Source organism: Haemaphysalis longicornis, unplaced genomic scaffold, assembly GCF_048455015.1.
Source record: "Haemaphysalis longicornis isolate Haplotype H1 unplaced genomic scaffold, Haemaphysalis longicornis Haplotype H1 scaffold_1, whole genome shotgun sequence".
NCBI lineage: Eukaryota > Metazoa > Arthropoda > Arachnida > Ixodida > Ixodidae > Haemaphysalis > Haemaphysalis longicornis.
The window spans coordinates 407,653,328-407,672,671 of NW_027526203.1; the positions used below are offsets into that span (position 1 = coordinate 407,653,328).

General features: G+C 45.6%; 1 protein-coding gene and 1 pseudogene across 4 annotated transcripts in view; one reads left to right on the top strand and one right to left on the bottom strand.

The window, feature by feature from the left end:
• Window positions 1-1,006: 1,006 nt before the first annotated feature.
• The window catches only part of LOC144155468 (puratrophin-1-like), a 640,065-nt gene continuing 621,727 nt past the window's right edge, over window positions 1,007-19,344 (bottom strand). For all 4 annotated transcript variants that reach the window (XM_077686932.1, XM_077686931.1, XM_077686933.1 and 1 more), the window contains 5 exons: window positions 17,425-17,602; window positions 16,166-16,282; window positions 12,551-12,766; window positions 9,280-9,481; window positions 1,007-5,357 (listed from right to left, as the gene is read on the bottom strand). In XM_077686932.1, coding sequence (XP_077543058.1) covers window positions 5,351-5,357; window positions 9,280-9,481; window positions 12,551-12,766; window positions 16,166-16,282; window positions 17,425-17,602 — 720 coding nt within the window. In that variant the 3' untranslated portion in view covers window positions 1,007-5,350. The remainder of the gene's footprint in view (window positions 5,358-9,279; window positions 9,482-12,550; window positions 12,767-16,165; window positions 16,283-17,424; window positions 17,603-19,344) is intronic.
• Window positions 2,533-4,124, top strand: LOC144161370 (uncharacterized; annotated as a pseudogene).

The window sequence follows — 19,344 nt, forward strand, 5'->3', positions numbered from 1 at the left end:
AAAACCTGAAAGCAACTGAACATGAAACAACAGTTAAAATTAAGGCTTACTGTCACGTGATGAAGTTGCTAATTTAATTCTGACACCCTAAGGCTCCTTTGCATCCACCAAACCTCAAAGGAATGTTTAAGGAGCTAGGTCAGAAGAAAACTACAGAGCTGGCTGCAATTTCAAGCCATATGAGCACAGTTATGGCCACACATATTTTGACGAGCAGATTGCAGGCCAAAATGCACCACATGTAAAATCTGGCTAGGTAATTCAATTTCCACGTATGTCCACAAATCAGGCCATCGCAATTTTGCTCGTACATGACAATTCATCTTGCATGCATTTTGTTGCCTTCTCATCTAGAATGGGTAGAAAAATTTTGCTACCACCTACACAGTAATCGATGGGCCAAAAACCTTTTTTCACAAAATACTCAAAATTTATATGACCTTGAGCAAATGCTTTGCAGAAACCTTACAGAAAATGCCCACAAAAATGTGAACTACTCATTGCAGTGCTGTATGCTGTGCACAAAGCAGGCACTCACTGTCTGTTTTCTACAGACCCTTAAAGGCTGCCCTAGTATGCCATGAACATTTTTTTAAAAAGTTCACATCACCCCTAAAACTACTACTGTATTTTGCGTGAATTTTGACCAAATTATGGTGTCATCAAAAGAATAAGACAGCCTATTTTCATTGCAGAGAACCACCAGTTCATTAATAATTTCTGAGTATGTTCAACGCCATGCCCACACCCCAAGATATAAAATCGGGCACTCGGTGGACAACTCGACAGAAGGTATGTGTAGTCCCTGTTTGAAAGTGGAATACGAGGCTCTTATGAGGTTCTCAAGCTGCCTTACTATTTTCTCTCTTGATCCTGAATTAGTTGCACATTTAAACCAGGCTAAAAATGAAAGCCCCGATCACAGATGCCTCCTACTGGGTGCCCCACTTACTGGCCACCAGGAAGCCATCGGTGAAAAAATGACAAATCACAGTGCAAGGCCACACTAAGTATTAGGCAAAACATTTATTTTATACAAACCAGAAATTGGTACACAGTACAACTGTGTTAAGATTTACAAAAGAAACACGGCATCACAACACAAATCCAGTAAGGCTCGTAACAGAGTTAAAACAAAATGGCACAGGTGAATAAGTGACCAGAAGAAACAATTACGAAAATTTGGAATTTGTGACATTTACAATCAAATTATGTACAAGTTTGACAGAAGAGCAAATACTTGAAAGCAGCAGTTTTGCGGCCTGCTCCTATTATAAGTGTTTTCCTGACTGCTGGAAGTTTGCCCCTATATTTTACAATTCTCGCCATGCCTATCACTCGGACAGATCCGAAACAGTGGAACATTTGTCTACGGATATCTCACAGGATTAGCACACTCCCAACTAACTGCAGTGCTCCACTACGCAATTAAATAACTCGACAGGCGTAATAATATCAGGCTTAACTAAGCAACCACAATAATAAAAATAATAGGAATATAGGAGGTATTGTTGTAGCCATGCTACCACATTCACACTCGAACGCGACGGCACGCTACATGTCGCACACTCACCCCGCATGCACACGCCAGCATGCAGGACACACACACGCCTCCACATGGAGCAGCTTGCCAGGAAAGCTGGAAGAAAGGAACACACACCGGCAGAGAGGGCACCTTCCGACAGGAACTGAGCATTGAACAGGACAGAGTACAACACAAAGCCCAATTCAAATTTGTTCCACAGAACTTTTTTTTTTCCTTTTCTGGCAGTCTCGAATACAAGCATACAACGCAGACAGCAGAGAGAGAGAGAGAGAGACAGACTACAGACAACGCTGCTATGAAGTGCAGACGAAAGAAATGGCGAATCACGGCAAGAGAAAAGGAACAAGAATGGAAAAAAAAAAGAGCAAGATGAAAGGGAGAGACGTCTCATTTCTACACTCAGGTCACCCAGTTTGACAGCGCCGGCGCAATCTTTTAAGGTATGTCACCACCTTTGAAAAGGCATATTTTTATAAAAATGACTTTTTTTCTCTTTTAGATTCAAAAATGTTGTGCAGAAAGAATTATGTTTCTATCCTTTTTGGTTAAAAAGTTACAGCCAAATTTCTAACAGCTGGTTAACCGTTCTGAAACCGAAACTAATGTGGTGTGGTAGCAAAAATTGACAACTCAGTGAAAATCACGGTGTCTATTGAATTCTTTCTGTTAGGTTCTGGTCTAATAAATACATAAAGATAATCCAAAATAAATTTGCGATGCTTTCTGTTTTTTCAACATCGCTTTAAACTTCCGTAAGGGGGACGCATGATGCTAGAGGCGTCTCAGGTGCTCACTTTGCGCGCGCTTTTTGCTACTGCTGTGAGAGCTTCGGGGCCGTCCTGTTGAACGGGATTCTCTTTACTAGCGAAAGTAAAGCATTGGCGGAACGTTTTTATAAGAAGTTATGGCCAAGTTCCGGGTGAAAAGGCAACTGAAACGAACGTTTCGTGGAAATCGGCACACGGTGAATGCTCCGACCAAAGACCATGCGGACGTCAATGTTTGGGGACGTGGACAACAACTGTGAAGTGCCCCTACAAGACCCTTTACTGCAAGGTAATAGGATTATTGATGTGGAGATTCTGTCGTCTGTTTTTTCAAAATTGGCATGCCCAGAATGCGAGACGTCACTCCAATTAGAAGAATCCTCGCAGCAGGGAATACCTTTTGCATACGTCGTTGTTTGTGACGCCTGCGCATTTGAACATTCTTTTCAATCGTCAAAAAAGGCTGGAAGTGCTATTGAGAATAACCTGCGTCTTGTCTACGCTATGCGGCAGCTTGGCAAGGGTTATTCTGGAGCTGTAACGCTGGCGAAAGTAATGAACATGCCACCACCGCCTTGGCATTCTGCCTACCAAAAGATATCTACTAAGCTCTGTAAAGCGGCAGAGACTGTTGCGTCTGAGTCAATGGCAAATGCCGCTGCTGAAGTGCGTTGTATTGTGCAAACTACTGACTGTGGTGTATCAGGGGATGGCACTTGGCAAAGGCGTGGACAGTCTTCATTGAATGGCTGCGTCTCCTTGATATCTGTTGATACTGGCAAAGCTATTGACGTAGAAGGTATGTCAAGTAAATGTAGGGCATGCCATTTGAAAAGCAAGTTGAACCCAACAAGTGCTGAATTTATGAAATGGAAGGCAAACCATACCCAGTGCCAGGCGAACTACACCGGTAGTGCTGGTGGCATGGAGGCTTTATCGTATGTTCGAGCGTGCAGAAAGAAGTCGTCAATTAAAGTATGTAGACTTCTATGGAGATGGCGACTCCAAGAGCCACGCGGCAGTAAAGGACATATATGGCCCAAATAGCGCGCGGAAACTGGAGTGCATTGGACATGTACAGAAGCGAGTAGGGTGCCGCCTACGAAAGTTGAAAAAAACTGTTCGTGGACTAGGAGGCAAAGGAAAGCTAACCGACGTTCTCATCGACCGGCTGCAAAACTACTATGGTATTGCCATCAGAGCGAATGTGGGAGACCTGCACGCAATGAAGCAAGCAACATCAGCAAGCCTGTTCCATTGCAGTTCAAATGATGAAGCACCAAGGCATGGTCTGTGTCCCCTGGGTCCCGAGAGTTGGTGCGGGTTTAATCGACAGAAAGCACTCGGTGGTGGACGCTACAAGCACAAGGGAGGCCTTTCCGACGGGGTACTCAACCAAGTGAAGCCAGTGTATGCTGACCTTTGTAAGGAGGAGCTCCTAAGCAAGTGCCTGCACGGAAAAACCCAAAATGCCAATGAGAGTTTCAACAGTATGATTTGGCAACGGGTACCCAAAGACGTCCACGTGGGCTTGCCTGTCCTACTTTTTGGTTTATATGACGCTGTGTGCCACTTCAATAATGGCAGCAGAAGCACAGCTGATATTTTGAGAGAAGCAGGCATCGAACCTGGCCACCATACTCTCTTAGCATGTCGCACTAGTGACCGGTACCCACCGTGTGAAGAAGGCCCAGCGTCACTCAACGGATGAGGAAAAACAACTCCGCAAAAAAAGACGGGCAGCTACAAAAGCCAAACGAAAGTGTGTGGCAGCTAACGAGGGCCCTAGCTATGAACCAGGTGGATTTTAACTTTCTACGATGTGATTCTCTTGTTTGTTCATGGACTGGAAAACTTTATTCTTGTTTTTCTCTAAACTTGATTTTTTGTACTTTCTTGCTACGCAAACAGTCGTAACTTCTAAATAAATCCAGCATTTTCAATGAAACTTTCCCTACTCATTTCTTTGTTACCAACGTATGCAATGAACTAGGATAATTGAAAATTAATGGTAAGTTTTTATGTAATCAAGTTTTATTTTACAGAATCCAGTAAAAAAAGCCGAATTTTTTCGCTTTCTTCGGAATTTTTGCTGTAACTTGATTCCCATATATCGGATCGCAAAGATCCTAGTTAGTTGCACAGCCTGGATAGTTGGGTACCCCTGTGCCGAATAGTTTACAATTTCTGCACAGCTTTCGTGAGTTATGAATGTTCGCGTAACAGCTAAGGTTGAGCAATTTTTCGTCACTAACAAGTGCCAATATAATTTTTTTCACTCTTTTGATTTTAAATACCACTTATAACGGTCTTTCATAAGGTCAATGTAAAATAAAAGTTTTGGTGTTAAAATTAAAAACATTTTTAAAAAGGTGGTGACATACCTTAAGACAAGTTCTGCCGATGGCTGCCGATCAGACGCAGCGAGCTCTTCATGCCCAACATCCGAACGGACATAACAGCTGGACACCGACAGCCAGCACTCACTCCCTTTTCTCGAGAAAGAACTTGCAGCGTGGTTCGGCGGCAGTAAAATTTTTTGCACCATCTCTCGTCAAATAAAAACAAGTCTTTTGTGACTTCTCAGGTAATTTTTTTTTTTTTTACAGACTGTGAGAGCAAAGGAGAAGGAAGACCCAGTTTCACAACTCCTATGGCACATTGTACAGTGTAAGCTCATGTCTTCCTGTTTGGGTGACGTGGTGGCATGAAGTAAAAAAAGAAGAAAAAAAACAGCATGATCCCTCACTAAGGTTTACAAAATAAAAGAAAAAAAAATTGAACGAATAATGGTAGTAGTAATACACGACAAGGAGGACCCTGAGGTTTGCTGGTTATAATGGTGCTTCTTTTCACCACTTCTATGCTTTTTCTTCTTTTTTTTTTTGATTTTTCACATGATTGCTCTTTCCCCATTTTGCGATTGAAATAAGTTACTCGATAAAAATAAAATAGTAGGGAGAGAAGCACGCTTCATCATGTAGTCTGCAACTCAGCACTTCGAAGGCTGCTCCTCTTCTTGCTGCTGTTGCAGTGGTCAGGTTCTGTGGAAAAAGAAAGCGCAAAGAAACAAATCTTAAAAAAAGGAAAAAGAAGAACAGTGAAAATACTTCCCGTGAGCTGCCACTTATAGCTCGCTCAAAATCTGCTCATCGAGGACGCAGGAATGCACAAAAATTGACTTTGCAATACAGGGAATTTTTATTTTTTTAGCTGGGTCTTAAAAAACAAGTAGGAGGGTCAGGCAGCAGTTATGCAAGTGCAGTCGTCCCTTTGTTTATAGTCCATAGCAGCCTCTATAAAAGTGGCTACTTAACATGAAAATCAGCATAAGGATATATTCAATGAACTCGGATATATGAAATCATACCCTGTTCAAACCTAAAAATGTTCCACTAAAAACGCATGAAAAATATGTCCTTTATAAGGAGTTCGAACTAGTTGGACAGCGGATGTATCACACTTTGAGTGCCTGCTATCGACCGTCAACAACACGCACCACTTCCTCTGCTAGCAGCGGCCGACTTTTTTTTCTAAAGCAATGCACCAGTGACGTGCAACCAAAGGGCAAAGGGAAGGCCAGCTTATGGAGCCCCTCTTATCACCTCAGCACTGGGACAACTCTACCTCCCTGCTTCTCTTTCTCATGCCCTGATAACTCGGTCCTGCTCCCTGCCAACTCTCTCTAGGGAAGAAAATTTAGCGTACTCACATGCTAATCATACCAATTTAGCTGCATAATTATACAGTCTCCGAGCCTTCACTTGTGATCAAATGATGCGCACAGCATCTTTTTTTTTACCAGTAATGTCCCCCCCCCCCCCCCCTTTTTTTTTCTATATAGGACACTGGAAAAACAATGAATGAACGTGTCCAAATTCATACTCCTAGACACCGAGATAAAGCTTACAGACTGGAGCTGGCACTGCGGCACCAGCAGGTTTGTTATGGCGCACTTCTCCCAAATTTTGTCCAGCTCTTTTTGTATTTTTGCGCATGACATGCCCTTGGTGGAACCACTAAGATTCATGTACATTCAGGGCCATGGGTGGCGCAAGAGCTTTTTAAAAATAAAATTTCTGTATTTAACTCTTGACCGCTTGCGGTACATTGTTGGGGTACGCCTGACTTGTGTGTTCAATTTCGCAGTTTTTATCGCTGCGATGCGCCCCCATTCTTTGTATACATGATGCACCATCTCTTGAGGGATAAGTGAGCTTTTGTCTGTTGAAGTTTTCTTTTTGCACTAGGGTGCAGCAAAATGTTCAGCGCGGGCCTTCTGGATTCCAGAGCATTTTCACATGCGCACTGTTAGCTGAGAACCAGGGCGGCTTTCCCATCACATGTGTTCTACGGTGGTGCATTTAGGGAAAGCGATGACGGCTACAGTGAGGGGAAAAATTGCATGACGGCGGTGGAGACAGCAACGTGTGGATCCTTACACCATGAGCTGCGCATTATGTCAAATGCACACGCTGTTCAAATATTGGCAAAGGAGTTGCAAGCAGAATGCAAGAGAAAAAATAAATATCCTGCGAGTTTTTCTTGCATGGTTTGTGTTTTTCTTCGCAGCGCCAGCAAATGGCAAAATAGTAGCGGAACGGAATGGCCGGAAAGTGGGATGCAAAGGGCTACTGCAAAGGGCTGCAAAGGGCTAAAGGGGCCAGCAAGACAAAATGCAAGTTTAGTTCATTCCAAAGATTGCCTGGTTAGAATAACGCTGACACTACTTTTAATACAAACTTCACTCAAGCTATATAATTAGGAAAAAAGAGAATGGCCATGTGGACCACTAGCTCATTTCCCGCACTAGAACCTATGATATATTATGGGCATATGTGTGATTGGCTGAGGCCGGCAAAAGCAAACACAAGTTAGGCATGGCTGATAAGCTTGCAGAACGAGCTATTTGCGATTGAATTTAATGCATATTCTTTTTATAGCAGTATGAATGGTGGGGTAAACGATGGAAGTTACAAATGCACACGTAAATATAGAAGCACCAGTGCGTACTGCGTGCACTATGCTTGTTATAGCTGCACAGCAGTACGGTGCTTTGGAGCTGTCTCGCACAACAGTGGCCAATTGGCATAAGCGACACTGTCTTACGTGACCCTGTTTGTTGAGCACACCCAATGTTTCACGAAATGATTACTGTCTACCGCAACAAAAGTAAGCCAGGTGCAAATCTGGTCAAAAACAAAGTGAGTGTGGACAGAGGGGCTCAGCGGTATTGTGACATACAGGACGGACACTAAATGAAGCAACGAAAAAGTTTCACACTCCACTGAAACCCTAGTTAACATATGTTTTAAATACCTGTCCTCGATACACTATTGCTGCATCACGAAACACACGATTTAGTGGGAGAACTGATATTTTGGCTTAAATTGTGCGATTTTTCAGTGAATAAAACGTTGTTTGCCACTGGACAAGCACTGGCGGAGCTACAGTCTACGCCCGTTACAACGGACCCTGTGAATCCGGAAAAAAACGTCCGCTGTAGCCGAAGTATGCAGTATCCAACAGGGGGGGGGGGGGGGTACGAGCTCTACAGTGGTTACTCTGACCGATATTGCATGCATAGTACAAACACTTTGTTCTTTCTACACGCCTGCAGCACTTCTGCACAGTGTTCGCGCGAGGGCAAAGAATCGTGTAAACACCGTTTCCACAGCTTAGCACCGGCACTTCGAAAAGGCCTAGCGCGTGCGGTCAAGCGTGTAAAGACGCAAGATAAGCTGAGCAAATAAAGCAAGAATATAACTAGGCGCAATTATAAACCAGCTATAAAACATCAGTCGTGCCCATCAGCATTAGCTAGGCTCTTTTAAATCCCCTCACGACGAGGCAGGTTTCCCCGAAACCGTTCGTCAAACAAATCAGATCACTGCCTGATGTTCCTTCAAGGTAGCTCCCACATTTTTAGCGATTTTATTCTGGTCATCGAAACAGCTGTAATAAAATAATCTGATGACGGACTGCTGTAAAATCAAAAGTTAGACCAGCTGGACTGCGCACAGTTACCGGCAGATTGCACACAATGGATGGGGAACAACCCCTACTTGAAGCATTTCTTACCTTATTCACCGAACGGAACGGGAACAATGCATGCGTGGGAATAATAAAAGCCGAACTTCACTGAACCCGAGTTTTTTATTACATCAAAAAACTGACGAGGGCAGACTCGCCTCCGAGTGCACCTCTTCGAGTATTCGATAACCCTGTTTTCAATCTCACCGGAGTCGCGTTTATCGGCAGCAGCCTTGTTCTTGACGGTAGAGCGGACACTCTGCTTAGACAGGCCTGTACCTCTGGCGATGTCAGCCTGTTTTTCCCAATGTTCAACACCGTTAATTACGCTTAATTTATCCGACAGTGAAATCAGCTACTCTGTCACTTCATGCCGCTGGTCGCACAAAAAAAAAAAAGCCACTGGCACTGGCTTGGCTTGGCTGCGCCAACGACCCGGCGACCCGGCTGCCAGCAACGTTGCCAGACATAATAGTTTTCTTGCCAAAATAAACAAAGAAAAAGCACATCGGGTGCCGGCCCCGCTGAAGTCCGCTATAAACTTTCAGTCGAAACAATTTTCGCCTAAAATTTAGTCTGTTGTAGCCGATAGTCCTGTCTAGCCGGGTCCGTTGTGAGCGGAGCGGACTCCATTTAAAATGCATGGGGACCAGACAAACCAACAGAAATGGCCTGTTGTAACCGAAAGACCGTTGTTGCCGGATCCGCTGCAACGAGCGTAGACTGTATAAAACACCGAATCTTTCAAATAATACAAACTTGTATTTTGTCTTCACGGCCCCTTTATTACTGGAAACGGGATGCACAAAAAAGTGCAAAGCGGGCATTATACTACCACGCCATGATCATACATTGTACACGCATTATACACTGCTACGCCTTGAATGACACCTGCTAGTGTGCACGGATAGGTACAAGAGAGTGAACACTCACTCCTGCAGCGAAAACCCCTGGGTGTGAAGCGAGGGGGCAGCCTCTTCTCCACAGTGCGATCCTTCTTCTGAATGTGTAGCCAGCGAATCGTTGGACAGGAGAGAGTCGCTGCGCTCAGCCTTGCGGTGCCTCCGCATCAGCATCAGTGATGCATCCGCGTTGCAGTCTCCAGTTGTGCTCGCGTCCGTGCAGAACCCACTCTCTGCAGATCCACAGCAAAACAGCGAGAAAAACTGTTGGGGTTTCGTTAATAATTCCAAATAAATGCTACATCTATTCTGCTTCCCGAAAGTACCCAACATCTTCGGTAACAAATGTTTATTCTAAGGTACCACATTAGTACCTGCTAAGACAGGATAACAAGAGAAATATTAAATCGTATCAGTGCTGCGTTATGTCTATAAATAGTCGTGCTCTCCCCAATGAAGTGGTTACTGTAAGTGATTTTCACATCAACATTGATAATTTCGTTATGCGACATGTAACAGTTGTTCAGGCAAAAAACCGGCATAGGGTGACGGCATGCCTGAAATATGGCCCTAAAAATGGCTGACAGTGCAAAGACAACAGAAATAAAGGAAACCACGCTTGGTGATCTGCGATTCAAACCAGGGGCCTCGGAATGCAAGGCTGACATGCATCCTCTGCATACAGCCGATTCTCGGGCGCAGCTGACAAAAGGTGAACGTAGTTAATGTGCTGTGGACATCGATTTAAAAATGAGTGGTGTAGACATGTACCGAGGCCTACACGAATAATCTGCGCATGCTAATTACACTAGAAAGAAAGCACATTCATGTTCAGAGCGTAAAGAAGAGAAGCCATGCCTCTCATTAATTTACCAGAGAGAAGCAAACAATCAAAGGGAAAATGATCAGGACATTCATAATAAGAAAACAATGCATCCACTGCTTTCGCATTACAACCCATAAACAGCCCTAGGTCTCTAATTTATGCTCGAATGCTTTTTTTCCCATTGTTGTTTCAATGCATCGCCATCTTTCACAATTGTTTAACACTTAAAATTTGGAAACCCCCCTAAAATAATGACAGGTTGGCACTGTGTGGTATCTGCAATTAATTAATAAAACACAAAAGGATGTTCTCAGCAAAGTTAGCAAAACATGCTAGCTCCAACAATATAGCTAAGGACTTGCTTTTGCAGTGCCCTGTTTATCATGAAACTCAAGGTCGACTTCCTAGATCGGCGACAAAGCCTAATTTAAACAGGTTATCTAAATATTGAAGCCAATATAAATTCTGCCAAAAGATCCAGGCCTCACGTTTTGGTTACATGGAGCCAATGGGAATTTAGCTGACAGATTCAGGCAACATGGATGTTGCCAAATAATGCTTGAGCGTTGCTCACACATTAAGAACTAGGGCGGTATTCTAAAGTTTCTCCATTTTGAAAACATCCGTTTTGGGTCTGTTTTATCATGGCGTACTTCTGGTTGTAGATGGGCTTTGGGTTGACTTTTGCGCAGCTGTTTTTGCAAACACATTTTAAACAACTAAACCTATTTTAAACTATCTTTTATGCATATTTGAATGTACTTTGAAAACTTGAACATAACATTTTTCTCTGATCAAGCTGCAAGTTTTCACCGCTAAGAGACGAACATCGAAAGATTGTATCTGCAGCCCACTGTTTCCTGTGGCAGTAATGCATAAACAATGCTCTGGCTGCTCCGTTTTTCCAGGCTTGACCAAAATTTTTATGTGCATGAAAATGACCATGTATCAAAATTATGTACTTCAGCATTGACGCCCTTGCGGCATTCTGACATGAGCTTTTCCAAAAACCTTGAATGGTGCATTAGGGCATTGGCAATTCTGTGGTACTCTCAGAGTGAAAAAATGTGCAAATGGCTGGGATTTTCGTTTCTTAACTATGTCTCTGCTTCGTGTCAAGTCTACGAACACTAACCTGGTATGTGTATTCGTCAAGTACAAATAAAAGTTTAAAAATTCTATGCTCAGTGGTTGTGTAATTTTCGTCGCCTGCTTGGATGCTATCAAGCTCTATGATCCTTTATTTCACTGCGTGATGGCAACGGCGTAGTTGCACCATCCCACTAAGGGCCGCGACAGCAATATCGTTGCTTCGCTAGCGATCACTGACTGAAAGCAACCGGCACCGAAAAAACGAAGGGTATATTTAGGGTTGCCACCTGCCCGGTTTCGGACCGGCCCGACCGGTTTTTTAAACAGCGGGCCGGTTGCCGGTCCATACTTGAAACCGGCCATCCTTGGCAGATTTTTTGGCCCTCTACCGTGATTATGTCCATTTTGGCGTTTTATAAGCACCAATTCAACAACTAAGACGACAAATGTGTGTCAACAAGCTGCGCAAAGACACGCGAGCAGAGAGAATACGTGGGCGAGCGCGCTGCCTGAGAGGGATGGGGACCTAATGGAGGAACAAAACAACGAAAGGCTGCTGCCTTGGTCAGGAATTGTGTTTACTATGCAGTGAAGCACATGCAGAGCAATCATCGCTTTCAGTACTAACGTTATGTTGATTTCTCTCTAAGAAAATAAAATGCTGCAATAAATGGCACTGCGTGTCAAAAAACATGGTGTCTTTTTTGGAATTGCATTTACTATGCAGTGAACCACATGCAGAGCAATCATCGCTTTCAGTACTAACGTTATGTTGATTTCTCTCTAAGAAAATAAAATGCTGCAATACATGGTCAAAAAAACCGTGTCAAAAAACATGGCGTCTTTTTTTCAACACAAATTAATATGTACACCCCACCCCCCTTCCCCCCCCCCCCGAAGGGCCGGGTTTTTTTTCGGGGAAAGGTGGCAACCCTACACATATATCACTTGGTCCTCTACACTGAGTCCGTGCTGCCGCCAGCCAAGTTCGTCTCGCAGCTTGTCGCACAGCCACCGCACCGTCTTCTTCAAGAAGCGGAAGGTGGAATTGGGAGGAATGCCTTTGCAGGTATTCAGAATGGGTCAAAATTACTTCTTGGCCTCCTGTTCCGCGGGCAAGCCAACAACAAGGCAATGACCGGTACATTAATATTAGAACTGCCAAAATCGCCCGCTCCAAGAAGCCTCAGTTCAATGCAGTACCCGTGCTTGCATTGCATCACATCCGGTTGTTCGCTTTTAGCCAATCAGGGCTCGCTCAAAATGGACACTTTGAAACGGACAAACCTTGAGAATACCGCCCCTGCACACGCAAGCTATCTGTTCGTCTCTGCCTGTATACCTCGAAGCCATGTCCCTGCGCAAGGTGATTCCGCCAACTCACCCGTGGAGCAGTGGGACTGGTGGGTTAGTGATCGCTGCAGTGGTCGGGGGCTGTCACCGGCCTCGAAGCCCAGGTTAAGGGCACAGTGTAGGGAGCCCTGGCTCGACGAGGACGAAGATGAGGAGCTCACAGAGATGATGGAGTGGGGCCGCTTGCTGCCTCCGCTCTCTCCGCGGCTCATGTCCAGGAGCGCCATCGGACTGCGCAGCCGGGGAGCTGTGGCACAAGAGCCCCCCCGTAGTTAGCCCCTTCCACACCCGAGTCCACCAAGCATCGAGCATGAGGGAAAACCACACTCACTCCACAGAGGTAGATGCAATTTCAAGAGACAACATTATCTGCCTTTTATTTCGCTACCCACATGGCATGCCTCAGATACTAATATTGACAGCTCCCACTTCAAGTCCAGTGATTGATTGACTGATTATGAGGTTTAACACGGCGACGCTACACAGGCGATGATGCGCACCGCAGTGGAGGGCTCCAGATTAATTTTGACCACCTGGGGACCTTTAATGTGAGCCAAAATCTCGCACACATGGGCATTTTTGCTTTTCGCCTCCATCAGAAAAGCAGCCACCATGGCTGGGAATCGAATCGAGCGCTCAGTAGCACAATGTCTTAGCCACTGAGCCACCGCGGCGGGTAAAGACCGTCCAGTGACAGGCAATCAAAAACCTGAATTGAGAGGTCTTGCCCCTCCCTGTTGCAGCTGGTTTTCAGTTCAACTGGAAAAGAAGATTCCTCATAGCACCAGCTGCTTTGTCCCAACCAGCAACTGGGGATCAATATCAGGCAGGCATTCCTAAATTAAGTCAAATGGCTTCAAGAAACAAATTTCTGGATGCAGCTCAGGTAGACTAGTCATCTTGGGCTACAGCCACGGCTACAGTCAGTTGTAGCCAACTGATTTGCAAAAGGAAGGCAGACATGCTACGATTTAAATTCGGCGGAGATGGTATATAGGGTCGCTCATGGGCTTGATTGTTACTTTAAACAGCTTTACTAGGGGCCACCCTGCTTCCAATTAGTAAGTAAAGACGGCATTTCAGGGATATGAAGGACAGACAGAGGAGAATGGGCGGAGGAGCTTAAGGCTAGCACTTTGCAAGAGCTTCAAAGCGTTTTGAACAACTGCAAGAGTAAGTGATAGGGCAGGTGTACTGTGTTTCAGAGAGAGAGAGAGAGCAATTTACAAATAATTAGAGTACTGACACTAAAATTTACTTCTAAAACTGATACGGTTTGCTTCAGAAGGATTACTTCCGCAGTTTGGAGAGCCCCTGAAACAGCATTGCTCAGCCCTTCTGCAATAGCAAACTCTCTGAGAGAAGTGTGTGACATAGAAGTTTCCAGCTGGTCAAGGTAGGTCTGTCCCTTTAGTCTCATCAAGCGACATGCATATCAGTCGGGAACGGAACCAACAAGTGTATGCACTAACAACACAAAATGAAAATTTCAGTGGGGCTTCTCGCATCTGACACGACAATCTCTAGTCCCATTTTGCCCTGCCAGCACCAAAAAATTTGGACAGTTTCAATTCGGTTGAATGTGGCAGAACTAACATTTAATTGAGATATGGAGGAAAGTGGGGTCGTGAAAGGTTGCCTTGGATGCTTTTGAAGCCAATTACAAGGATGGCAGATTGATTTGGGGGGGGGGGGGGGGGGGGGGGGGGGGGGGGGGAAATGTGACATCAGGTTGCCCTAGAGCCCCCCACCCCCACCTCCTCCCAGGCCCTCAGCAGCTGAAATCAAAGTTTATGCCATGAATGGCGCTGTAATTCATAACTGGAAACACGTAAATTGTGCGTTATATTTTATGGGGTAGGACCAATATATTGGACCAAAAAGAAAAACAAAGGAAGAGAAATTTGGTGTCACTACAGTTGAACCTCGATATAACGAACCTCGATTTAACGAAATTCGCGATATAACGAATTTTTTCCAGTTTTCTACCAAAATTTTGCTAAATCCATGTATTTTTATCTCGATTTTACGAAGTAATTTTGTGCGGCACTTTCGATTTAACGAAGTCACGGCGAGAAAGGAAGAACGAAATTCCGGTCGAGGCACGTTTTATTTTGCCTCTCAGAGCCTACATTGAAAACATTAAGTACTCACATTTACTGATAAAAGGCTAAAATGAAAGAAAAGCGGTGAATTATTAGGTTGACAACAATTAAAAGCGATAAAAGCTGCTGCTCAAAAACCGCTAGCGGTCATGGACGGTTTAATAGTGCCGCCACCATTTTGACGCCTCCATCGTTGCCCGCGCCAGTGCCCTCTATGCTTAGGCTGCCGGAGCCTACTTCAAGTGTTTTTTTTTTTATTTACGCGTCTTGCTCACGGTGCTGCTGCTCTAGGTTGTGCTCGCTGATAACCACATTAATATTTTGTTCGTCCATCATTAGATGAGTCTTATAAGCAGCATGAGCACTCCAAGGGAAAGAAAAGTGTTCCGAACTAGAGCCTGTAGAAGTGTCAGTGAAACAGACGGTAGACCGACGGCCACCGAAGTGATGGATGCCATCGACGTTCTGCGGAGGCACGCAGGCGCACGCGAAGAGCAAGCCTTGTTAGCGCTGTCAGCATACGAGCGTCACGTAAAGCCCACCCTGGTCAAGAAGCGCCAAGCACTGCTTACGGACTTCTTCACTACGGCTTGAACATCGAGTGCTGGTGGCAATAAATTGCTCTCCGAACGTGGTCAAAACGTGTTCATTAGACAGCTGCGATGCGGAGAAATCGGTTTCTTTAGGGCTCAGCGGGCATACAAGTAATTGCTTAATCAAATTTGGCCAGAAGATATTTAATGTAAGCTTTCCACTTTAGCGGGAGCACGTAAGCGCTGCTCCACAAAGTGAAGCGGTCCGTGTGTACTCCGCTCAATTCTCAATCATGGCTTTATCTCGAGTGTCGTGGTTGCATCACGCGCCCATACTGCAGAGCCTTTGTGCATGAAAAAAGTCTTTAGAAAGCTTTATAGCACCCTTCCGCTGTTGGCCCGCCGCACCCCTCAACGCCGCGGGTAAGCCTACTACTGAACGGACGAAAAGAGGCGTAACTTTGAACCAGCACCTCGCCGGGGTGAAGTTCACGGGGCACGGACACGGGTTCAATGGACTAACAGCGGCGTTTAGTAGTGAACGAAATGAAAAAAAGAAAAAGTGAAAACCTAGTTTGCTATCATATTTAATGAGGCGTTGCGGAAAAAGCGCCGGTGTTACGACGACACGAACTACGGTCGGCTATCCGAATTCCATTGCCTAAGTGTTGAGGCTCTTAATTCACACAATTTTCGCGGCCAGTTTTAGTACAAATTTCGCTTTAAGTGGAGAGGTAACTACATAGCAGTTGTTTCTGAGCGATGGGCAAGGTTTTGAAACCTCAATAACTGGTTAAATTAACTGTAAAATCGAAACCTCGATTTTACGAAATTCTCGATTTAACGAAATTTTCGCCCGCAAGTACGACTTCGTTATATCGAGGTTTAACTGTACTCGTTTAAAAACAATTTTTAAGTCCCACTAACATTTCTACCTACAAGGCACATCATCAACTAACAGTCTAAAAGACATTGCTTTTAAAATGTAAACAAAGACATTCTCCATACTTCGGGTAAGCTGCTGGAAAGTGATGGAGCGGTCGTTGATTTGGTCACAGCTTGGACGAATGTCAAGGCAAGGCTTGTTCCCAATGCCCATGGACGACATCTCTGCAAGGCGCATCTCTGAAAGTAGGATGACAAGGCATCAGATCATGAAGAATAAAAAAAAAAGCTGCATGTGTTGTTATCAGGAAGAAAAAATGTAAAACCCGCATTCAAAGCTAAAACTAAGTATGCAATACAAACATGTTGGTAGACCCTGGTGGGATGAAATGGTTTTGAAAGGAACAAGAAGCGCAGTCCCTGTCAAACATGCATGCTCAACACCCAAGGTTCCAGGAGATTTAATCCCAATTTGCGAACAGGCCGTCCCCTACTTCCCCAACAAGACTGCGGAATGCCTGTGGATCCCATCTCAAAGACGCCATGAAAGTAAAATAAAAGTTTGGTTCAAAAAAGACCGTCATGGGGAATTTCATTACTGTTCCAGGTTGACCCGATAGAAACCAGAGGCCTGTATGTCCAGTTGTGCTACAGGAAATGCCTTTCTGTAGACATGCACAAATACTTGTGCAAACTCATAACCACATAGTGTGATACTTATTAAAGGAGTACTGACACAAAATTTTTGTGTTAAGTTTTTTTCACTGCTATGGGTGCCTACCAGCCCACTAATCACAGAATGACACATTAGCCGGTCCATAGCAGCGTAAATAATTATTTACGGCCTTGTTTATACATGTCAGTTTCGGTTTCGGCTAAATAAACACCAAGGCAGCTGCCACGACAGAACAGCACTTGTGATGTCACAGTTCTCGTAGCACCACTGCCGGTGTGGACGTGCTTGGCCCTGATCGGCCATGGTCCCCACAATCTGCACGCTCTGGGCTGCATGACGTCAGTCCCAAAACCGTAACGTGTAGACTTGGCGGAACAGCGCGCGCCAACTGCAGCCAGCACGTTGGCCACGTCACGGGAGCCTTCACGTCAGCAGTTTGGGGCCAGGAGGAGAAGATAGTGCCACGCTGATGCCGATTGCGCAAAGGTATGCGTTCTGAGCTTTCTCATGCCCGCAAAGATTAAAATGGATTTAAAATACGCAAAACTGAATGGTTACTGTTGAAACTTGCTGGGAGATACATATCTCCATATACAAAGGCAGCCTTTCACAGTTATCCCAGCTTTGAAACTGCAAGTCAGTACTTCTTCAAGACATTACATGAGAAGCTCTTGTATCATACAGCTTTCAACAGGGACAAAGTCACCTCTGTTTCGCAGCGCCTGCTTCCACAGAAGCTTGGAGATGTCGTGCACCCAGGCCCGTTTCACGTCGGGGTTGGGTGCTTGGAGCAGGTACACGTCATTCAACTTGCGCTTGCGGAACCAAATCTCAAACTTGGTGGGGCTTTCGCCAATTTGCTCAGTGAGGCCAATGTCAGTAGTCTGGAAAGGCAAGAAGGTCAGCCCCGTTGCAGCCAGTCATCCACAGGTTGCCCCGCAGACAGAAGAACTAGCCACAGTGTTTTGTACACACACATTGCCCATAGAAAACTCATGCACTCGGTACAGCAGGAATGTGAGTGTTTGTGTGCACACGCCTGCCATGCATAGCCCTTTCCTACTCTCACTTGCACCCCACTCAGTTTACCTAGGACACGCACTCGTAAAGTGGGCACTGCCAGCGCACAAAAATTTACACGGAGTCATTCTTTAACCCATCAACTGGTTCACACACACCATGCACTGAAACAAGAAAATCAACAAAACACAGAAACTTCGACTTCGAAATGAAAAGGCTTTAGCTGAGCTATGCCTACTTGCACTTTCTACCCATGGTATGCAGCCATCTACAACACCGTTGAACCCACACAAGTAAAGCAGAGTTCAATGATCAAACCGAACCAGTTCATTATCAGTGTGTTGGCAAAATTTTATACAGTTAAACTTTGATGTAACGAAGTCGGTAAAATTCGTAATTTACTTCGCTACATTGAAATACGCAGTTATAATGAAGTGTTTATCCCATGAAGCGTTTCCTGCAAAAGAAAACGTGGCGTGCATACACAGCTGGCACACTGTTTCTGTTTCTATCGGAGCTTAATCGTCTACACCAGCATCAGCGTGAACCGCATGGAGCGTTTTCTCCTGCAAAAACGCGCCCCGCAAGCTGCAGGCGCGCTGACGCAGCCACGGACACCACCCGCACGATGTGGGTAGCTCCAGTGACCGCTTCTAACCGCTCGCTGAAACGCAACTCGAGGGGCAAACGAGAGGGGCATGCGAGAAAAAAAGCGGATAACGTGAGCGAAATTTTCCCCGTAAAACGTCATACGCGATGCTTACGAAAGCGCCCATCAAATATCCTCCGCGAAGGTAAGCCTAATCGTCTGGCCAGCCGGCATCCCCGAGCGCTTCGAAGCGCTTCATGGGATGCGCGCCTCCCCATTGGCGAAACTGGTCAGGCTCCTCCAACTGCTGCATGCAGCAATGATTGATTGTGGGGTTTAACTCACCGACGCAACGCAGGCGATGAGGCGCGCCGTAGTGGGGGGCTCCGGATTAATTTTGATCACCTGGGGATCTTTATCGTGCGCCGAAATATCGTACACACGGGCGTTTTTGCTTTTCGCCTCCATCAGAAAAGCGGCCGCCGCGGCCGGGAATCGAACCCGCGACCTCGTGCTCAGCAGCGCAACGCCTTAGCCACTGAGCCACCGCGGCGGGGAACTGCTGCATGCAGCGCGAGTCACTTCTTGGCTGCGGCAGAAGCCACCGGTAGCGTGCAATCGCGGGCGCAGGTGTGAAAAAAATGCACGCGCAAGGATCATAAAGATTCACAAATGCTTGCTGGAACAATGAAACCCAACAAGCATGAGCGAACTTGAACGAAGGGCAAAGCGGCGGCATGCGGCGGCGGCGGCCCTGCCAGAGGCGATTAGGCCTACCACGGCGGAGGATGTTCGATGGGCGCTTTCGTACGCGGCGATGTTTTACTGTGAAAATTTCGCCCACGTTATCCACTTTTTTTTTCGTGTGCCCCTCTCGTTTGCCCCTCGAGTTGCATTTCAGCGAGCGGTTAGAAGCGGTCGCGGGAGCTACCCACACCGTGCGGGTGGTCTCCGCGGTTGCGTCAGCGCACCTGTGGCTTGCGAGGCGCGTTTTTGCGGGGAGAAAACACTCAACGC